Genomic DNA, 16,914 nt, shown 5'->3' on the forward strand with positions numbered 1-16,914 from the left:
ATCTCTAGGGATTTCCTTCCTGGAATCGTTTGTAAGTGCATGATGAGTAGTGTGTTGGGTTATAGAGGACACAACATACATTGAGATCATTTATCAAAATGTCTATTTTCTCACCTCCTTAAAGACCGTATGTTAGAATACAGAAGGGGGAAAAAAGAATCCTAAGGAGATATGGATCTTTATGTTGTAGCCTAGGAATTTTTAAGGGCCATATGAAGTCTTCCATAGAACAAGGCAAAGCTTCAAACAAAAGAAAAACATCTGATTGCGGTACAACTGATACATAAAGAGTGGATCTATTTAATATATACATTCTGACCAGTTTGGTAATAAATATATATATCTATGGAAAATAATTTCTGCTTTATCTAAATCTATATTTCCTTTTGGTAACAATAGTCCTTAATATAGTCAGAATATGGGCCCCTGAAAGTACTTCTTTTGCTATAAAATTCTTGATAATTTAGCTCTTTCAAATAAAAACTCTCTGGAAAGTCTCCAAAGTTAAAGCAAGGCTTTACCCAATCCCTTCCATTTCAATTCTATTTTTTCTATTCTTTATGCCCTCTTCCCATCAACATGTTTCTGGTTCTCTAACATCTTCCTTTTTTCTCTCTCACTGCTGCTTGCTGTACACAATAGTCCACACAGACCACACTAACCCTCAGTTGGACCTCAGGATGTCAGTGTAATCTTGCTGCTCCATTAGCCTTGGTAAGCAAGCCACCTAAGTGAAGGTAACGATGGCACTCTGTCATTGGCTCTCTGTGTCACAGTGGGGCAGGTAGAAATCTTTGCTGCATGCACCTGGAGACTTGGCTACACAGAGTGGTTCAAGTCCTGGATGTCTCATGTTGACTGTCTTCCCAGAAACAGAGCTCTGCTCAAAGAATGCAGGGGAAACACACACACACACACACACACACATACACACACACACACACACATAGGAAAGTACCCTGAAGAGTTGGGTGCTTTTAGTCATTAAAATGTCAAAATTTTTGAGGGCAGCACACACTTCTAAGCGTGGATCAGGTTGTATCAGTGAAAAAAGCCAAGTAAGAGCATGAGGCCCTGAATACAAGCTCTACTACTGGCACAAAGTAAACATTAAACCGATTATAATTTTAAAATAAAACCTAACCATTATTTTCTGTAAATAAAAAAAGAAAATAATAAATTTATATGTTACATTTGGTTAACTAGAAGTGAATGGTGTTGCTGGACTATTTGTTTAAAAAGAGAAATCCTCAGCCAGGCCCAGTGGCTCATGCCTGTAACTCCTAGCTACTCAAGGCTGAGACCTAAGAATCGTTGTACAAAGCCAGCCTGGGCAGGAAAACCCATGAGACTCATCTCCAGTTATCCACTAAAAAGCCAGAAGTGAAGCTCACCAGCTTTGAGTACCAAAGTTCAGGGACAATTCCAGGCCCTAGTTCAGGTTCCCAAATGGAAACACATTTTTTAAAAAAGAGGGTAGACTTGTGAAAATGACCCCTACCCCTTCATAACTAATATAAGTCAGTCATTAATTTTGATCTTGTAATTTAACAGAATCGTTTTAACGATTTATACCTTTAATCTGTAATTGTATAAGTTAGTAATAGTGATAGTAAGTGATAAAATGAGCAAAAATTAGGAAGAAATAATATTCTAATACAGATGTATAATAATAGGAATTAACAGATTGCCAACTATGTACACTTACTACCTTTACAATTATCTATGAGCTTCACAATTGCCTTGCTAAGTAGGCATTCTTCACTTTACATAGTTCCACGAAATGAAACAAAACAGAAAAATTAAGAAGAAACTTATATCCTATAGTGACCACTTAATAACTTGTGCCTAACTTGTCAGTCAAAGGTGAGACTGATTAAACCGCCACCAACAAAATCAAGACAGGCCTGCCTAGTGGTGCATGCTTATAACCCCAGCATGTGACTGAGTCCAGATCAAGGGGAGCTTCCAGCTATGCAATCTAGGCTGTGAAGAAAAATCCTCTTTCCCAAGGAACAACAAAAAAGATCCAAACAAGAAGTCCCAAGTTTCCACAAATAAATCTCTGCTCCTCAGACAATAGGGCAGTCAAAGGAAGATTTTTTTTTTCCCTCTAGAAAAGAGAAATGCACATAAGTTTAGGATCTGTTTAGGAGTCTAGAATAGTATTGGTATTTTGGTGCTATTGTTTGGCTTCTCTCCTTCTTGATCCTGATTTGTGATATTGGGCAGGAAGGTGATGGAAAATGACTCATATCCCAGTGGTGAGACTTAAATTCTAAAACAGCCACAGGAATTCTGGTTGCCTTGTAGGAACTAAGTGAATTGGGTCCAGGCCAGCAAGGAGCAGACTTGAATCTGTGCAAGGACAGGCTGACCCTGAATTGAGTCAGGTCCCAGGAAACTGGGTCTCACAAAGGGGTTATTTCCTTGCTGGCTTTGTTCCACAAACCTCCAACTACACAGGAGGGGAATACAGCTCACATTTTGTTATTCTTCTAATAACCTTCCCCCCTCATTTTCTGGTAGGTACCAGAAACATTTAGAAAATGCCAAACAAATTGGAATTAAAAAAGCTATTTCAGCCAACATTTCCATGGGCATTGCCTTCCTGTTAATATACGCATCCTATGCACTGGCCTTCTGGTATGGATCCTCTCTAGTTATATCAAAAGAATACACTATTGGAAATGCAATGACAGTAAGTAACTTTCCTCGTATTTGTGAAGAATCTGAAATTTTTATTCTCCACCTACGTTGTCTTTCCTTTCATATTCCTCCTTTTGGGAGATGAGCCATTTCCTTAGGTTTTTGACTTTTAGTTCATCTTTGCTATCCTATGGACAGAGCTAGCTTTCTGAAACACAAGTTATAATTAGGAGTGGGAACAAAATAATATCCTGAGGTTAGGCCACTGGAGAAATACAGACAAAGCAAATAAAAGTGGAACATGTTCATGAATGAATACATTTGAATGGAAAGCTTATGCAGCCTGAACTTCTCTGTCATCCTAAACATAAGATCTTGAATATGATTTGGTCCTATGATGATGATAATGATGTGGAGTAATTTGACAGTTGGCATTTTCAAAATGCTTCTTACAGTGGAGTTATATAGCTTCACAGAGGGGTTCAAAGCTGTTGTGTTCGATGGGTGTCTCCTTTTTCTCACTTCCATTTCTTCTTTAGCATCTAGAATAGCAGTTCACCCCCCTTTTTCAATTCCTCATTCCTATTGAAATGCTATAAGAAAGGGAGGTTGAGTCCCTTCTCTCCCATTCACCCTTTATGAGTATGTCCTCTTAATTTCGTCATTTTTAGCCTGTGGATGATGTTGGGCTGAAAATAATAACTACCATGGAGGAACATAAGCAAAGCCCACCACAAGGAGGGCAAGGCCTCTGTCACAGTAATTTATGACACTGAATTTGGTAGAGACATTTTTCTTACTGGTCCTTATCAATAATTGCACATAAAGGGTTAGATGTGTGACTGATTTAGGTTCTGAATACATGAATATTACTTACTATATAATAGGTGGATATTTCATCAGATCTGAAAAGAAAGAAGTAATTTCTCTTCATTGATAATTTTCTCTGCTCAATTATGTTATTAATCTGAATTTCTAAAGCTGTATTCTGGATCTTTTCATTTTAGCTATTTTCCTAATTTAAAAAAATATAAAAGGAAATATGCCATAGTATAGTACAGATTAGCCATGTGAAGGAATTATTAAGCATTGCACTCAGGAGAGGTTTACTGTTTTATAAATGCGTGAACTCCTATTTTTATGTTAAAAAATCTTACCTGTCTGTCCATTTGTATATCTATCCATGTTCCATATTTAATATTTTATGAGTAGCTATGTATAAATTGTATAGGATTTAATAATAACACTGATGATAATGTTAGAGTCAAATAGTCCTAAAAACCCCTTATGTTATACAATAGGAAAAGACCAACTGGTAAATTGGGAACCTAGATAAAAAAAAAATTACCTTTGAGTCTGGAGAAACTCATTGGGGCAGTAAAATACTATAGTAATCTTGTCAATTTTTCACCTTACTAAAAGCTTTTTTATTTTTAATGTTCACTTTTGAAGCAATAAAAGTGCTTATTCTCACCATTTGTTCATTACATATTTTGTATCAAGCTATTATAATCTATCTGTTCCACAAGATGTACACCCCCCCCCCAAAATTGAAAGTTTTTAAGAAAACTTTAGTGGTTCTTTCTAGAGATAAAACTCAGATTCTTGAGTATGGTAAGCAACTTCTTTACCACCAAACTATATCCCTAGTTCTAAAACTACCTGAAATTTTTGAAAGGACAAACTTAAATGTAATCATTTTGATTATACGTTTCAAATGCCAGAGGGTAGCATGATTTTTCCTTGTGTTCTTTTTCTCAGGTCTTTTTTTCAATTCTAATCGGGGCGTTCAACATTGGGCAGGCAGCCCCCTGTATTGATGCTTTTGCCAATGCCAGAGGAGCAGCATATGTGGTCTTTAACATTATTGATAATGTGAGTCTTTTTTATTTATTACTTTAATGCTCAAACATTTCTTGATACTTTAGAATACACACTTCGAATCAAGTATATAGTATATTCAATACATTATACTGAATACAGTTAAACATTTCTTTGGATGTATGTCAGTACTGGAGATTGAACTCAGAATGGAGACCCTGTCCCTTAGCTTTTTTTGCTCAATGGGTGACACTTGAGCCACAGCCCTATTTCTAAATTTTTGGTAATTCATTGGAGATCAGAATCTCATGGACTTTTCTGCCTGGCTGGCTTTGAACCTTGATCCTCAGATCTCTGCCTCCTGAGTACCTAAGATTCTAGACATATGCCACTGGCATCTGGCCTAGCGTAAGACTTAATAGCATGAAATTAATGACATTTTCATAGGAATTGATGACACAAATTCATTTTCAGAAAGCACATTTGTACTTGTGTATTTTTATTCATGCTAGATACCCTTTTTCCATTTTTTCCTCTTTTTTATATTATGTCCAGATTAAGCAATTATGGTTACTGTGCATGATGGTTAGGTAGAAAGCATACAAATTATAGGTAGAACCAAAATTAATAACATGTTTTACTGTGTATGGTCCCATAGATCATTAGGGCATTTTAAATTTCCCCTTCAGACTTTCATTTTGAATCTGTTATATTGAATGACTTTTAACTACAAGTAAAAAGAAAATACTTTAGACATATCAAAGTATATCACTGCGTTTTTCACAAATAAAGTACATAGATCATTATTAAAATTTAATAATTTGGGCTGGGAATTTGGAATAGTAGTAGAATGCTGCCAAAGACCTTGGTTCGATACCTCGGTACCACATACATAGAAAAAGCCGGAAATGGTTTTGCGGCTCAAGTGAGAGAGCTCTAACCTTGAGAAAGCCCAAGGACAGTGCATGGCCCTGAGTATAAGCCCTGAGAGTGGCAAAAAATTAATAATTTGATCTAAGTAATACCTCTGTTTTGTTGGTTGAAGTCATGAGAAATTTTCTCAGCTTATGAATATGTTGAAAGTCTGTATTATACCTGAATATTGTGCTAATCATTCAATCAAATCCATTACATTTACTATTCGTGAATAAGCCAAAGTTCCCCAAATGCTGAAATACTGAAACATCAATATTAGTTTATTAAAGTTATGTGTGTGTGTGTGTATATATATATATGACCCTTTGGAAAACTTATAATGATATATAAAAAACTTAAAGCAAAATATTTCATGGGATGGCATGAATATTCCTTATGTACTTTTCAGAAAAGCCTATTTATTTTTGAAAAGGGATGTTTCCTTAAATACCGCACACATTACACATTCAATTGTCACCTTCAGTTCTATGTAGCAGAGTCTATTTTGGGAGTTTGCTGAATCATATTCTTTTATCATGTAATTGTTCATGCAGTGATAAAATAGTCATTGAATTTTGTTTTATTTAGAATCCTCAGATTGACAGTTTTTCAGAAAGAGGACACAAACCAAACAACATCAAAGGGAATCTGGAGTTCAGTGATGTTCACTTTTCTTATCCATCACGAGCTAATATCAAGGTACTGTAAAGTAATATCTATAGATTTCCTAACTCAGATAAAGATGACTATGCTGAAAATATTCTTTGTCATCTTTCTTTTTCTGTTTTTTTTTATGCTTTCCCCTTATAGGTCTTGAAGGGACTCAACCTGAAGGTGCAGAGTGGGCAGACAGTGGCCCTGGTTGGCAACAGTGGCTGTGGGAAAAGCACGGCAGTGCAGCTGATCCAGAGGCTGTATGACCCTGATGAGGGTACGGTAAGTGGGAAGAAGCAAGTTCTTCAAGGTGGGATGCAAAGAGGGTACAAATTGCTCCTTAGAAACTGATTTTTTGCTTCATTTTGTTTTTTAGTGATAAATGTGTGTGCACATTTAATTTCGGTAAAGGGGATATTACAGTGCAACACATCTGAATTAACCCCCACCTCCACACACACAATTGAGCCAATTTAACAAATGTATGCAATAAAAGCTATAAAATTCACAGAAGCTAGACAGTGCTAGCTTTTCTCAACATTGAGAAAATTGTTTCTAATGAGTCATTACACACATCAAGTATATTCCAAGTAACAATTATTGACAATATGGATACCAGTTTATTTTAGAATAGAAATTAAACTCAGCAAGATGTTTAGTTTTCTTCAATATTGGAATATCTAAGGAAAAACTGGGTAAGAAATGTACAGTAACATGCTTGGACTACTTTATCTACCCTTTAAAGTTCCATAATAAATTGAAAAATTGAAATTAGCTGGACATGTGTGGTGGTTCAGTCCCATAAGCCTAACTATGTAGAAGACAAATACAGGAAGCTCCTCATCTGAGATCAGATGAGACATTTAATATTACATAAATGTAATAACATTTAAGAATTAAGTGTAATATTTTAGAAAATAATGCCTGTTTGAAGATGCTGCTGGTCATCTTCTATAAAGAGATATTAGCTTGAAAATTTTTATATTTTAATAATGCTGGGATTGGAAATCAAGGTTTTGTATTTGGTTGTCAGGCACTCTACCACTCCAGCCACTCCACCAATCCCTTTTTGTGCTGATAGTTTTGGGGATAGATCTTACTTTATGCCCTGACTAAGCTGGACTGTGATCTTCCAATTTGTGTTACTCCCTTGTGCTTTTTTTCTGTCCCTGTGCTGGGTTTGAACTCAGGACTTTTTGCTCTTGCTTGGCTTATTCAGTTAAAACTGATGCTCTACCACTTGAAATATGCCTCCACATTTTTGAGCTTCCCTTTGTTGCTGGGGTGAGAGGCATACTCTACTTCACCTAGTCATTGTGCTTCCCTCATAACTTAGAGTGCTCTCGTATGCCAGGCATTGGTTAAGTAAGGCACAGGAACTTTTTTATTCCTCAGGCTGGCCTCAAATCATGATCCCCCACAATATCTGCTTTCCAAGCAGGTACAACTACAGGCTTAAGACTCCATACCTGGCTGAGCATGCAAAACTTTTCAGAACAAATAGAATTCTATAAAATGTTTCAAGAAATGGAACATTTATGTACAAATATATGCAACATATATGTGTAATATATGCAAATGAAAGCAGATATAGGCTATTGCCACACAATTATCAATTAGAAAACAAAATGTAAATCCCAGTATTTTAAAATTATAATAAAGAAAATGTGTGTGTGTATTCTTTTGCCATAGTGAATTTTTTTAAAATAGTTTGAAGAGTTTACTTAGTCTTCATTCATCAATAACTACCCTGAAAACCCCAATCACTGTACCAGTTAGCAACCATTGCCAAAAGGGAAAAGTAAATCATTCTTCAACTTGGTAGTTCCTGCTTTCACAATGAATTTTGAAAGAAGCCAAATGTCCAAAAAGTAAAAAATGCTAAAGTTGAAGAAGGTATGTTAAGTATGGCAAAACACCATATGCTGGAAATCAAGCCAGGGTCTACCCTAGTTATGTGTTTTTACTATGGCTTTATTTCTGCTGACAATGTTAAAACAACAACTTATCTACCTAGTCTATATATATTTGTGAAGGGGCTATCGTGTCTGTCTAAGGATACCATGACCCTGGTTTGATCTCCAGCATCATAAAGAGAAGGAAACATAGAACCAAAAATAACTTCTGGAGAATAACTATATGGAAAAACTATAAATCAGATATCAAAATGTATGAACATTTTTAAATTTTTGCATATTACTGATTTTCATTTGTATGTTCAATATAAACTAAATTTTCGAAAAAACCCACAACTTTTCATAACAAAGAATCCTGATACTTAGAGGTCATGTAGTTTAAAATATTGAATGGGGTACTTTTTTCCTTTCAGGTTAGCATTGATGGGCAGGATATTAGGAACTTTAATGTAAGGCATCTGAGGGAAATCATTGGCGTGGTGAGTCAGGAGCCAGTGCTGTTTTCTACCACAATTGCTGAAAATATCCGTTATGGTCGTGGCAATGTCACCATGGAAGAGATAAAGAAGGCTGTCAAAGAAGCCAACGCCTATGAGTTTATCATGAAGTTACCACAGGTAAAGATTCTGATAATGGAGTTCTGAAAATTAGAATTGTACCTCATGGAACTGAGTTCTTCAAAGTTATGCTAATATTTGGCTTGCAATATTGTCCAACTTTGTTAGCTAAGTCTGGAATTATTCAGGTTTTAGGAAAATATTCTGTAAATAAACTATATACAATGTCACATAAAGAATATACATTAGTAATTTTAAGTAATTCATCATTTGTTTATTTTGTTGTAATTTAGGATACAATGGGATAGTCAAGATCACCCCCTAGGGGTCTTCATGTATTTGTACTCAACTCCTTCATTATTCTTCTGTATTTAAAAGTACTTGAAGGGAGACTGAAGATATAGCTCAATGCTCCAGTACTTGACAAGCATGTATAAGACCCTGGGTTTGAACAACAGTACAGTAAATTAAAAAGTGAAATAACATGAAATACTTCATAAAATACACTCCCACATTTTGTAGAAATTTGAAACCCTGGTTGGAGAGAGAGGGGCCCAGCTGAGTGGTGGACAGAAGCAGAGAATTGCCATAGCACGTGCCTTGGTTCGCAACCCTAAGATCCTCCTGCTGGACGAGGCCACGTCGGCCTTGGACACAGAAAGTGAAGCTGAAGTACAGGCGGCTCTGGATAAGGTCAGTGCATCCAAACACCTGGGGTCTAGTGAACTAAAACTTTATTGCAAGTTCTTGCCAATTCTTTGAGGGTCTAGATTAAGAAATAGGTACACAGGGTCAGATGAGGCTATTACATGGGACCTTATTGATTTCTCCTTTCTGTCACTTCACATTATCTGACAGAGGTAAATGGTCCTGGCTTGTTTTGATCAAGGTGCAGTGATCCCAGATCCAGTTTCGTGCAATTGTTTGCCCTTTCCCCCACTTTTTGGACATGGTCTGTGGTTTAATTCAAAAGTAATTGGGTTAAACTGGGCACTACAGTGATTCATACCTGTGATCCTAGCTACTTAGGATGCTAAGATCGGGAGGACTGAAGTTCCAGGATAGCCCAGGAAAAAAATTCATGAGACTTCAGCTGAACTGCGGGCAGAGAATGGAAGGCATGCACCTGATACCCTGCTAAATCAGGAAGCCTAATAAAGGCAGATCACATACCAAGAAGGAAGGAAGGAAGGAAGGAAGGAAGGAAGGAAGGAAGGAAGGAAGGAAGGAAGGAAGGAAGGAAGGAAGCCCCTGTCATAGAAATAACTGGAGTTTTGAGTTTCAACTCTAGTACTGGTGGGGAAAGAAAAAACTTACTTATGGTAATCTTAGTTACTTGGGAGTTGACCCGAGAGTCCCAGTTTAAATCCTTTCCAGGATTCAATCAATGAGTAAATACTCTCACGGTGCTAGAAGAATAGAGATGTTGTTTTTCTGATATGAGCTCCACTAGAGAACCAACAGCCTTGTAACTTCACTTAAAATTCACACGAATCACATCATTTAGTTTCAGCAATGTCTCTGTGTTCTGTAGGATTATGCCACCTTTGCTTGAGAGAATCTTTCATGTCTCTACTTTAAAAGTAACCCACTGTCTAGAGATGCTTGGAATCTCTGTAGCCAGATTTACAAGATCACTAAATGAATTCTCTTTCCTCCAAGGAATCACAGGACACGAGGTTGCGCTTTTTCCAAGGTTTCTCATTAAATGACTCCCTATCCAGCCTCCATTGGCAATTTCCTCAGGTGTGATTCAGTACCGAGTGATAGTGCCAGTGGTAATTAACAGCATGATCATCTCCTTCCAGCCATTACCTGCCACTCAAGCCCAACACTAACGTCCCATCTGTCTGGTGTTACTGTGATTACTATAGCTATTTTGTTCTAGTTACATCCCAATTCCTAATATCATTTCGTCATGGCTTCAAACACAATTCTCCATTCTCACAAACCTGTGAGTTGGCAGGGTCGATCCTCAGTTTTGTCTACTCTCACTTCGTATCAGAATCAGCTAGGATCAAATATTCAAGACAGCCTCATTCCCATATCTGGAAGTTGGTTATGGCTGCTTCTTATTTCCTAAAATTAATACACATGGTTATGTTTTGTTTCCATAGCTCTTATCCTAGGGCCTTGCATATAGTTGGAACTAAATAGTAAGTATTTCCTCATTTGAATCTGATGATCTGGCTCATTGATATAACACGTATCTACATTATAATAGTAACAATAAACTGGCCACTGGGGGCTCATGTTTTTAATCCTAGTTACTTAGGAGGCTGAGATCCAGAGGATCAGAGTTCATTCAAGGCCAAAAGTTCTCTGGACTTGTCCCTAAAATAAGCAGCAAAAAGCAAGGTGAGAGATGTCACTTAAGAACTAGAAAACCGCATCCAATCAAGAAAGCTGAGAATGTGCAAGAACCTGAATTCAAACACCAATACTGGAAATACCCCCTAGAAAACAGAAGCAATGATTATATCATATAATATTTTGTTCCATATAAGCTTTGAAGAAAATACCACAGCAGCTTTGCAATTTGTGTCTATTAAAGAAAACCAACAACAGTTTCATACCTATGTACACACTTATTCTCAGTGTCAACATCCTAGAAGCGCATGTAAACAAGAACCAAAAGTTAGCTTCTGTGATGAGTTGTACAAAAAGACTCCAAGAGGTTTCATTCTAGTGCTGTTTTGCCAACACTGCAGAAAGACTAGTGGATTTGTACTCTCTTTGTGTAGGCCTATCTTTCATCCTGTGCATACAAATTAACAGAAGGTCCAAATTTTTTAACAGTTGGCCTTCGAATCTGGAACATTTAACTGCCAATGTCTTGTTATCATTGCGATATCTGAGAACTTTGAAAAGAACTTTATTTGAAAAGTCGTATCTTTACTTTGGCCAATTTTTCTTTGAAAAGGGTGTCAGTTCCTAACTTTTAAATTCACAGGTACTTTATTCCTCTCTCATACCAGTCATTCACTCACAAGACTTATCAACACAGTCATTGCTAACAATCTGTTCATTAGTCATGGTAGTATGAATATAATTTTATTAGTCAAATTGTTTTTATATGTATTATATATAGACCAAGTCCTTTAACTTCCAAATCAGTAAGTACTCATGAATGCAAAATTCTTATAAAAAACTTGGAGCTTATATGCTAAAAATCAAATAATAGTCTTAACTGTTGCCCATGTTCTAGCATTTGTTTGTTTGTTTGTCTGTTTATTTTGCTGCCAGTCCTGCAGCTAGATCTTCTTTTTTTTTTTTTTTTTTTTTTTTTTGCCAGTCCTAGGCTTGAACTCAGGGCCTGAGCACTGTCCTTGGACTTTCTCAAGGCTAGAGCTCTACCACTTCAGCCTCAGCATAACTTCTGGCTTTTTTCTATGTATGTGGTATAGAGGAATAGAACCTGGGTCTTTGTGCATATTAGGCAAGTACTCTACCACTAGGCCAAACTCCCAGCCCCTCCTGATCTTGTTTTGCACAAGACGACCACTTTAGCTACAACTCCACTTCTGACTTTTTAAAGATAAAAAGTCTCATGGACTTTCCTGCCTGGCTGGTTTTCAAATTATAATCCTCAAGTCTCACCCCTTCTGAGTAGCTAGGATTATAGACATGAGCCACTGATGCCCAATCTAGTATTTTTTATGGTGTTGCTCTTTCAAACTTACCTCAACACGACTAATTCATTTGAATTTTAGTGTTAGTATTAAGGTCCAAATGCCATGGGTTTTTTTTTGGGGGGGGGTTGTTTTTTACAGATTTTTACATAGCTTTCCCATGCTATGTATTATATAATGCACACTTCCCAGTGTGATAAATAATATTTTTCACAGATTAAATTCTTAAATATTTGTTGCCTGTTTCTGGATTCCTCATTTTGGTCAATTAACTAGTTACCTATTAATGTGCTAGATTACATTCAATTTTAATATTTCAATCACTGTAGATTTTTATGTTTTACTGCCTGGTTAAGGTATTCCCTTTTCATTATTTTCTTTTGCAGACTTTACATGACGATTGATTTTTTATCTTGAAATATAAATCATATGCCACAAAATTTACTCCTTGAGAATACATAATTCATTGGATTTTAGTATATTCATGAATCATGCATTCATCACCACTATTTTTTTGGGGGGTCAGGGTAATGTATAGAGAGGTTATAGTTACAGTCATCAGGTAGTAGGTGCATTACTTCTCATATACTGATACCCCTTCTCATGTTTTTGTCCCCATTTCCCTTCCCCCACCCCTCCCAATCAACTTGTTTTCCCCCTTCCCTTTTCTATTTCAAATAAACAAATAAACGTATATATAATATACCAGGTAGCAAAGTCAGATACAGTAAGAATATGAGCTTCACCATAAGGGCAAAAAAAAGAGAAGAGAAATAACATAGTACATTAAGAACAACAATCACACAAGATAAAGCTCTTGTTTCCATATCCTAGACACCCTTTCATTTAGTCTCACCCTATATGACCTTATGTATCTAAGTTTTGAGCTGTTGTAATCCTCTGCTAGGAGAGTCCTAGATGTGTACTAATTATTACAAATGAGGGAAACCATTGAGCCTATGTTCCTTTGTGTCTGGCTTACTTCACTTGATATGATTTTTTCCAGGTTTTCCATTTCCTTACAAATGGGGCGATGCCATTCTTTCTGATGGCAGCATCACCACAATTTAATTCCACAACATTTTTACTACTTCATTATCCCTTTGTGCCCTCAAACCCAGGGCACAAAGTTCCTGTCAGTTTTCTTTAGCATAGTTTCATCAATATTGTATACTTTCATCCCTTATTATGACCCTATGATAGTCCATTCATATAGCTATATTTTTGGTTAATTATTCTTCAACTGATAAACATTTAAATTGGTCATACTTTTTGGTTATTATGAATCTATCCTTTCATTGTTATTTACATCTTGACTACTTGGGTGATGTTTAATAAGTGCATCCTAATGATATGGATTTATTGCTTCAGAGTAGACACTGGTTTTCAGAAGCTGTTAGAAAAATAGATTACATAGTATCCATTGTTAATGACATTAATAATTTAAGGAACATTGCCCAAGAAGTCAATGGTCATTAAATTTACCAATTAGTTTGGGGAGGCTCTTAGACTACTTAGAGGACAGATCTACAGATTGTAACATATATGAAAATACCTAGAGAAACTTAAGGAGTAAAGGTACCAGTCTTTCTCTAGAACTTGGCATCTAATAATCTTGAAGCAATATTTTGTATTCTCATAATCCTGGTACATTTTCAACTAAACTTTGGCCTTCCCGTGAGAATTACAATTAAAATAAAGCTCTGGCAAAAGCAGATACTTGCCAATAACTTCCCTATTTTTGCTAAAGTCTCTAGCAAGCCATACAACTCAGGTCCAGGGCTCTCAAACAACTGGGAAAATATCTGGCGAGTAAATGTTGTTGTTTTTCTTGAGTAATACTGACACTGCTCTTGAACGTTCTATGTTCATACAAAAGGTTGACCTTAATGTTTTTGAAGCTTGATGCCTGTGTCCTTATCATACTGAAATGTAGAGTATAAACAGTTTTTTCATCAACCATAAACACTATCTATTCAAGGGCTTCATTGTGCATGGTAGCTGACAGTACACCAGTACTGCAACCCTGATGAACCACAATCTTGTCCTTTTGCCCTTGAAGGCCAGAGAAGGTCGAACCACCATTGTGATAGCTCATCGACTGTCTACAATTCGAACTGCAGATGTCATTGCTGGGTTTGAGAATGGAGTCATTGTAGAGCAAGGAAGCCATAGTGAACTGATGAAAAAGGAAGGGGTCTACTTCAAGCTTGTCAATATGCAGGTATCTGTTTCCCACGATGTTGTCTGCTGTTTGGCATATAGTATTTTGATATGATATTTTTAAGTGATTAAACTAGGATATAGAGAAGTAAGAATCATGAAGAGGTTTAAGAGTGATGTGTACATATGACCTCAGTTCAGAATCTTTGCTAAGCAGAAAAGGCTGGGTAAAATAAAAGAAAGTGACAAAAGCATTGTCAATGTCTTCTTAACTTAAACATTCTTAATTTTTAATTGCATGTGGAAATCTTTCCAATCTAACAGAGAGAAGATTAGGGATCCTATCACCATAAAATTTGGGATGCTCTAAGTGATAGGAATGAGATCATGATGTCAGGATCTCTAGTGGGAGGGGGAGATCCCACATGATTTTAAAAAGCTTCATAGATGAACATAACGAGACCAGCAGCAAGATTTGTAATTCTGGAAAGTGAATAGCTTTTCTGTTTTATTGATAATTAATAGTGTTATCTTATGCAGTGTAATATAAATTACTGTATGATTTTTAAACATTTTATTCACCTGGAAATGTATACACAATTTAATGTCTTGTTGTTCTTATAGATATCAGGAAAGCAAATCCAGTCAGAAGAATTTGAAATGGAACTAAGTGGAGACAAAGATGCTACTCTCATGGCCCCAAATGGCTTAAAATCTCGCTTATTCAGGAATTCTACTAACAAAAGCCTTAAGAATTCACGAGTACATCAAAATAGGCTTGATACAGAAACCAATGAGCTTGTAAGTTATCTTCTAGTTAAGTTCTTTACTATTTAATTTTGTTGCTGAACTTCTTAGCCTTACAAATATGTTTCTGATGTACTATTAGCCATACCTTTCCTTTTAAAAAAATGAAATTCCATATTTAAAATGATCTTGTCAATGAATTAAAATAAATTCCAATTTAAAGTAGATTTACAATATGGGCACCAGTGGCACTAGCTACTCAGGAGGCTGAGATCCGAGAATCAAGGTTCAAAGTCAACAGTAGCAGGTAAGTCTAAGAGACTTTTATCTCCAATTAGCTAGTAAAAGGCTAAAAATGGAAGTGTGGTACAAGTTGTAGAGTGCCAAACTTAAATGAAAAAAAGCCAAGCAAGAGCAGAAGGCCCTGACTTTAAGCCCCAGTACCCACACATAAAATTGGAGTCTAGGGCTGGTGATGTAGCTCAGTGGGAGGGCACTTTTCTGGCATGCCTGAGGTCCTGGTTCAATCCTCAGCACTACAAAAAAAAAAAAAAAGAAAAGAAAAGAAAAGAAAAAAATGGAATCTACTTTTTCCAAAGGGAAAAAAAATATTTAAATTTTACACTGTGTGTTGAGATGCTTCATACTAAGTTAAATGGTCTATTCATCATTTTGGTCTAAAGCTAATAAAACTAATGTAAAATGAGAAATTTTGATATTGCAAAGCTCAATTAGATAGGATCCCATGATTGAAACTCAGAACAACATAATTTTAAACAAATGAACTTTTTTTGTTTCTCCTTCAATCAAAACAGTCTTAGATGAGAAAAGCTCAGGTCTAGAATGGTGGTTTTATAATCACTAGGGACTTGGATTCCCTTCATGGTTCTTCCTCTTCCAGTAGGTAGCATCCATCCTCAGGTCACTTCATGGTCTAAGATACTACCTGAAGCCTAGCAATCAAACCCATGTTCCAAACAGCAGGAAGGAACGAATGGTTTTCCAGAATTACCAACCAAGTCTTTTATTTTAAAGTCATGTGCCTCAGCTTAAGCAGATAGCCATACCTACGTGCAAGGAAGTATGGGAAATTACATCATTTTTGCTACATGCACTGATACTCTAAACCTAATAGGAATCCCCTTACTGAGTAAAAGGAAACTTTGGTATGGCAGATTAAGTTTAAAATCCTAGCTACTTTGGAAGCTGAGATCTAGAGAACTATGGTTCAAGACCAGCTGAAGCAAAAAGAAGTTCACAAGATATCAGAACCAATGACTATATGCGGTGGTTATATGCTTTTTATCCCTGCCATAGTGGAAGCACAATGACTGGACCCAATGTCTCAAACCTGTCATACGAAGTAACATAATTATGTACCGGTGGGAGGATGGCAGCTCTGGCTAAAAGAAGACATGGTATCAAAAAATAAATGAGTGGGGTTGGGAGAAGTGAGAGAGAACAATATATGGGGTGACAATGATCAAGATATATTGTACTTATAAACTGACTTGTGGAATTGAAACCCCTCTGAAAAACTACTTAAAGAACCCTCCCAAAGCCTTTCCAATAAAAGAAATTAACCAATGTAAAAAGAGGCTGGAAGTGTGGCTCAAGTGAAAGAGTGCTTTTCTGTCTATTTTGAGGTCCTGAGTTCGATTTCCAGTATGTCCTCCCCCCCTCAAAAAATGAGGAATGAAGTATATCCAAAAGTAGCAAAATTATCTATTCTTTGAAATTCTTCACCTGAAGACATAGGATATTATTAATTCAAATAAAATGAGTTTATAATAGAAAATGCATCCCTCCAAATACATATTTTCTTATCCCAAGGCATAGTTTTGGTACACTTTAATTCTT

The 16,914-nt window shown here is 36.3% G+C and overlaps 1 protein-coding gene across 3 annotated transcripts in view; it reads left to right on the plus strand.

Annotated features, from left to right (window-relative positions):
• The window catches only part of Abcb4 (ATP binding cassette subfamily B member 4), a 57,192-nt gene that overhangs the window by 15,752 nt on the left and 24,526 nt on the right, over positions 1–16,914 (plus strand). For all 3 annotated transcript variants that reach the window (XM_090332870.1, XM_090332869.1, XM_090332871.1), the window contains 8 exons: positions 2,530–2,701; positions 4,411–4,524; positions 5,974–6,084; positions 6,196–6,321; positions 8,369–8,572; positions 9,035–9,205; positions 14,207–14,368; positions 14,932–15,108. In XM_090332870.1, coding sequence (XP_090188996.1) covers positions 2,530–2,701; positions 4,411–4,524; positions 5,974–6,084; positions 6,196–6,321; positions 8,369–8,572; positions 9,035–9,205; positions 14,207–14,368; positions 14,932–15,108 — 1,237 coding nt within the window. The remainder of the gene's footprint in view (positions 1–2,529; positions 2,702–4,410; positions 4,525–5,973; positions 6,085–6,195; positions 6,322–8,368; positions 8,573–9,034; positions 9,206–14,206; positions 14,369–14,931; positions 15,109–16,914) is intronic.

The sequence above is a fragment of the Megascapheus bottae genome, chromosome 5 (assembly GCF_031878675.1).
Source record: "Megascapheus bottae isolate mThoBot1 chromosome 5, mThoBot2.hap1, whole genome shotgun sequence".
NCBI lineage: Eukaryota > Metazoa > Chordata > Mammalia > Rodentia > Geomyidae > Megascapheus > Megascapheus bottae.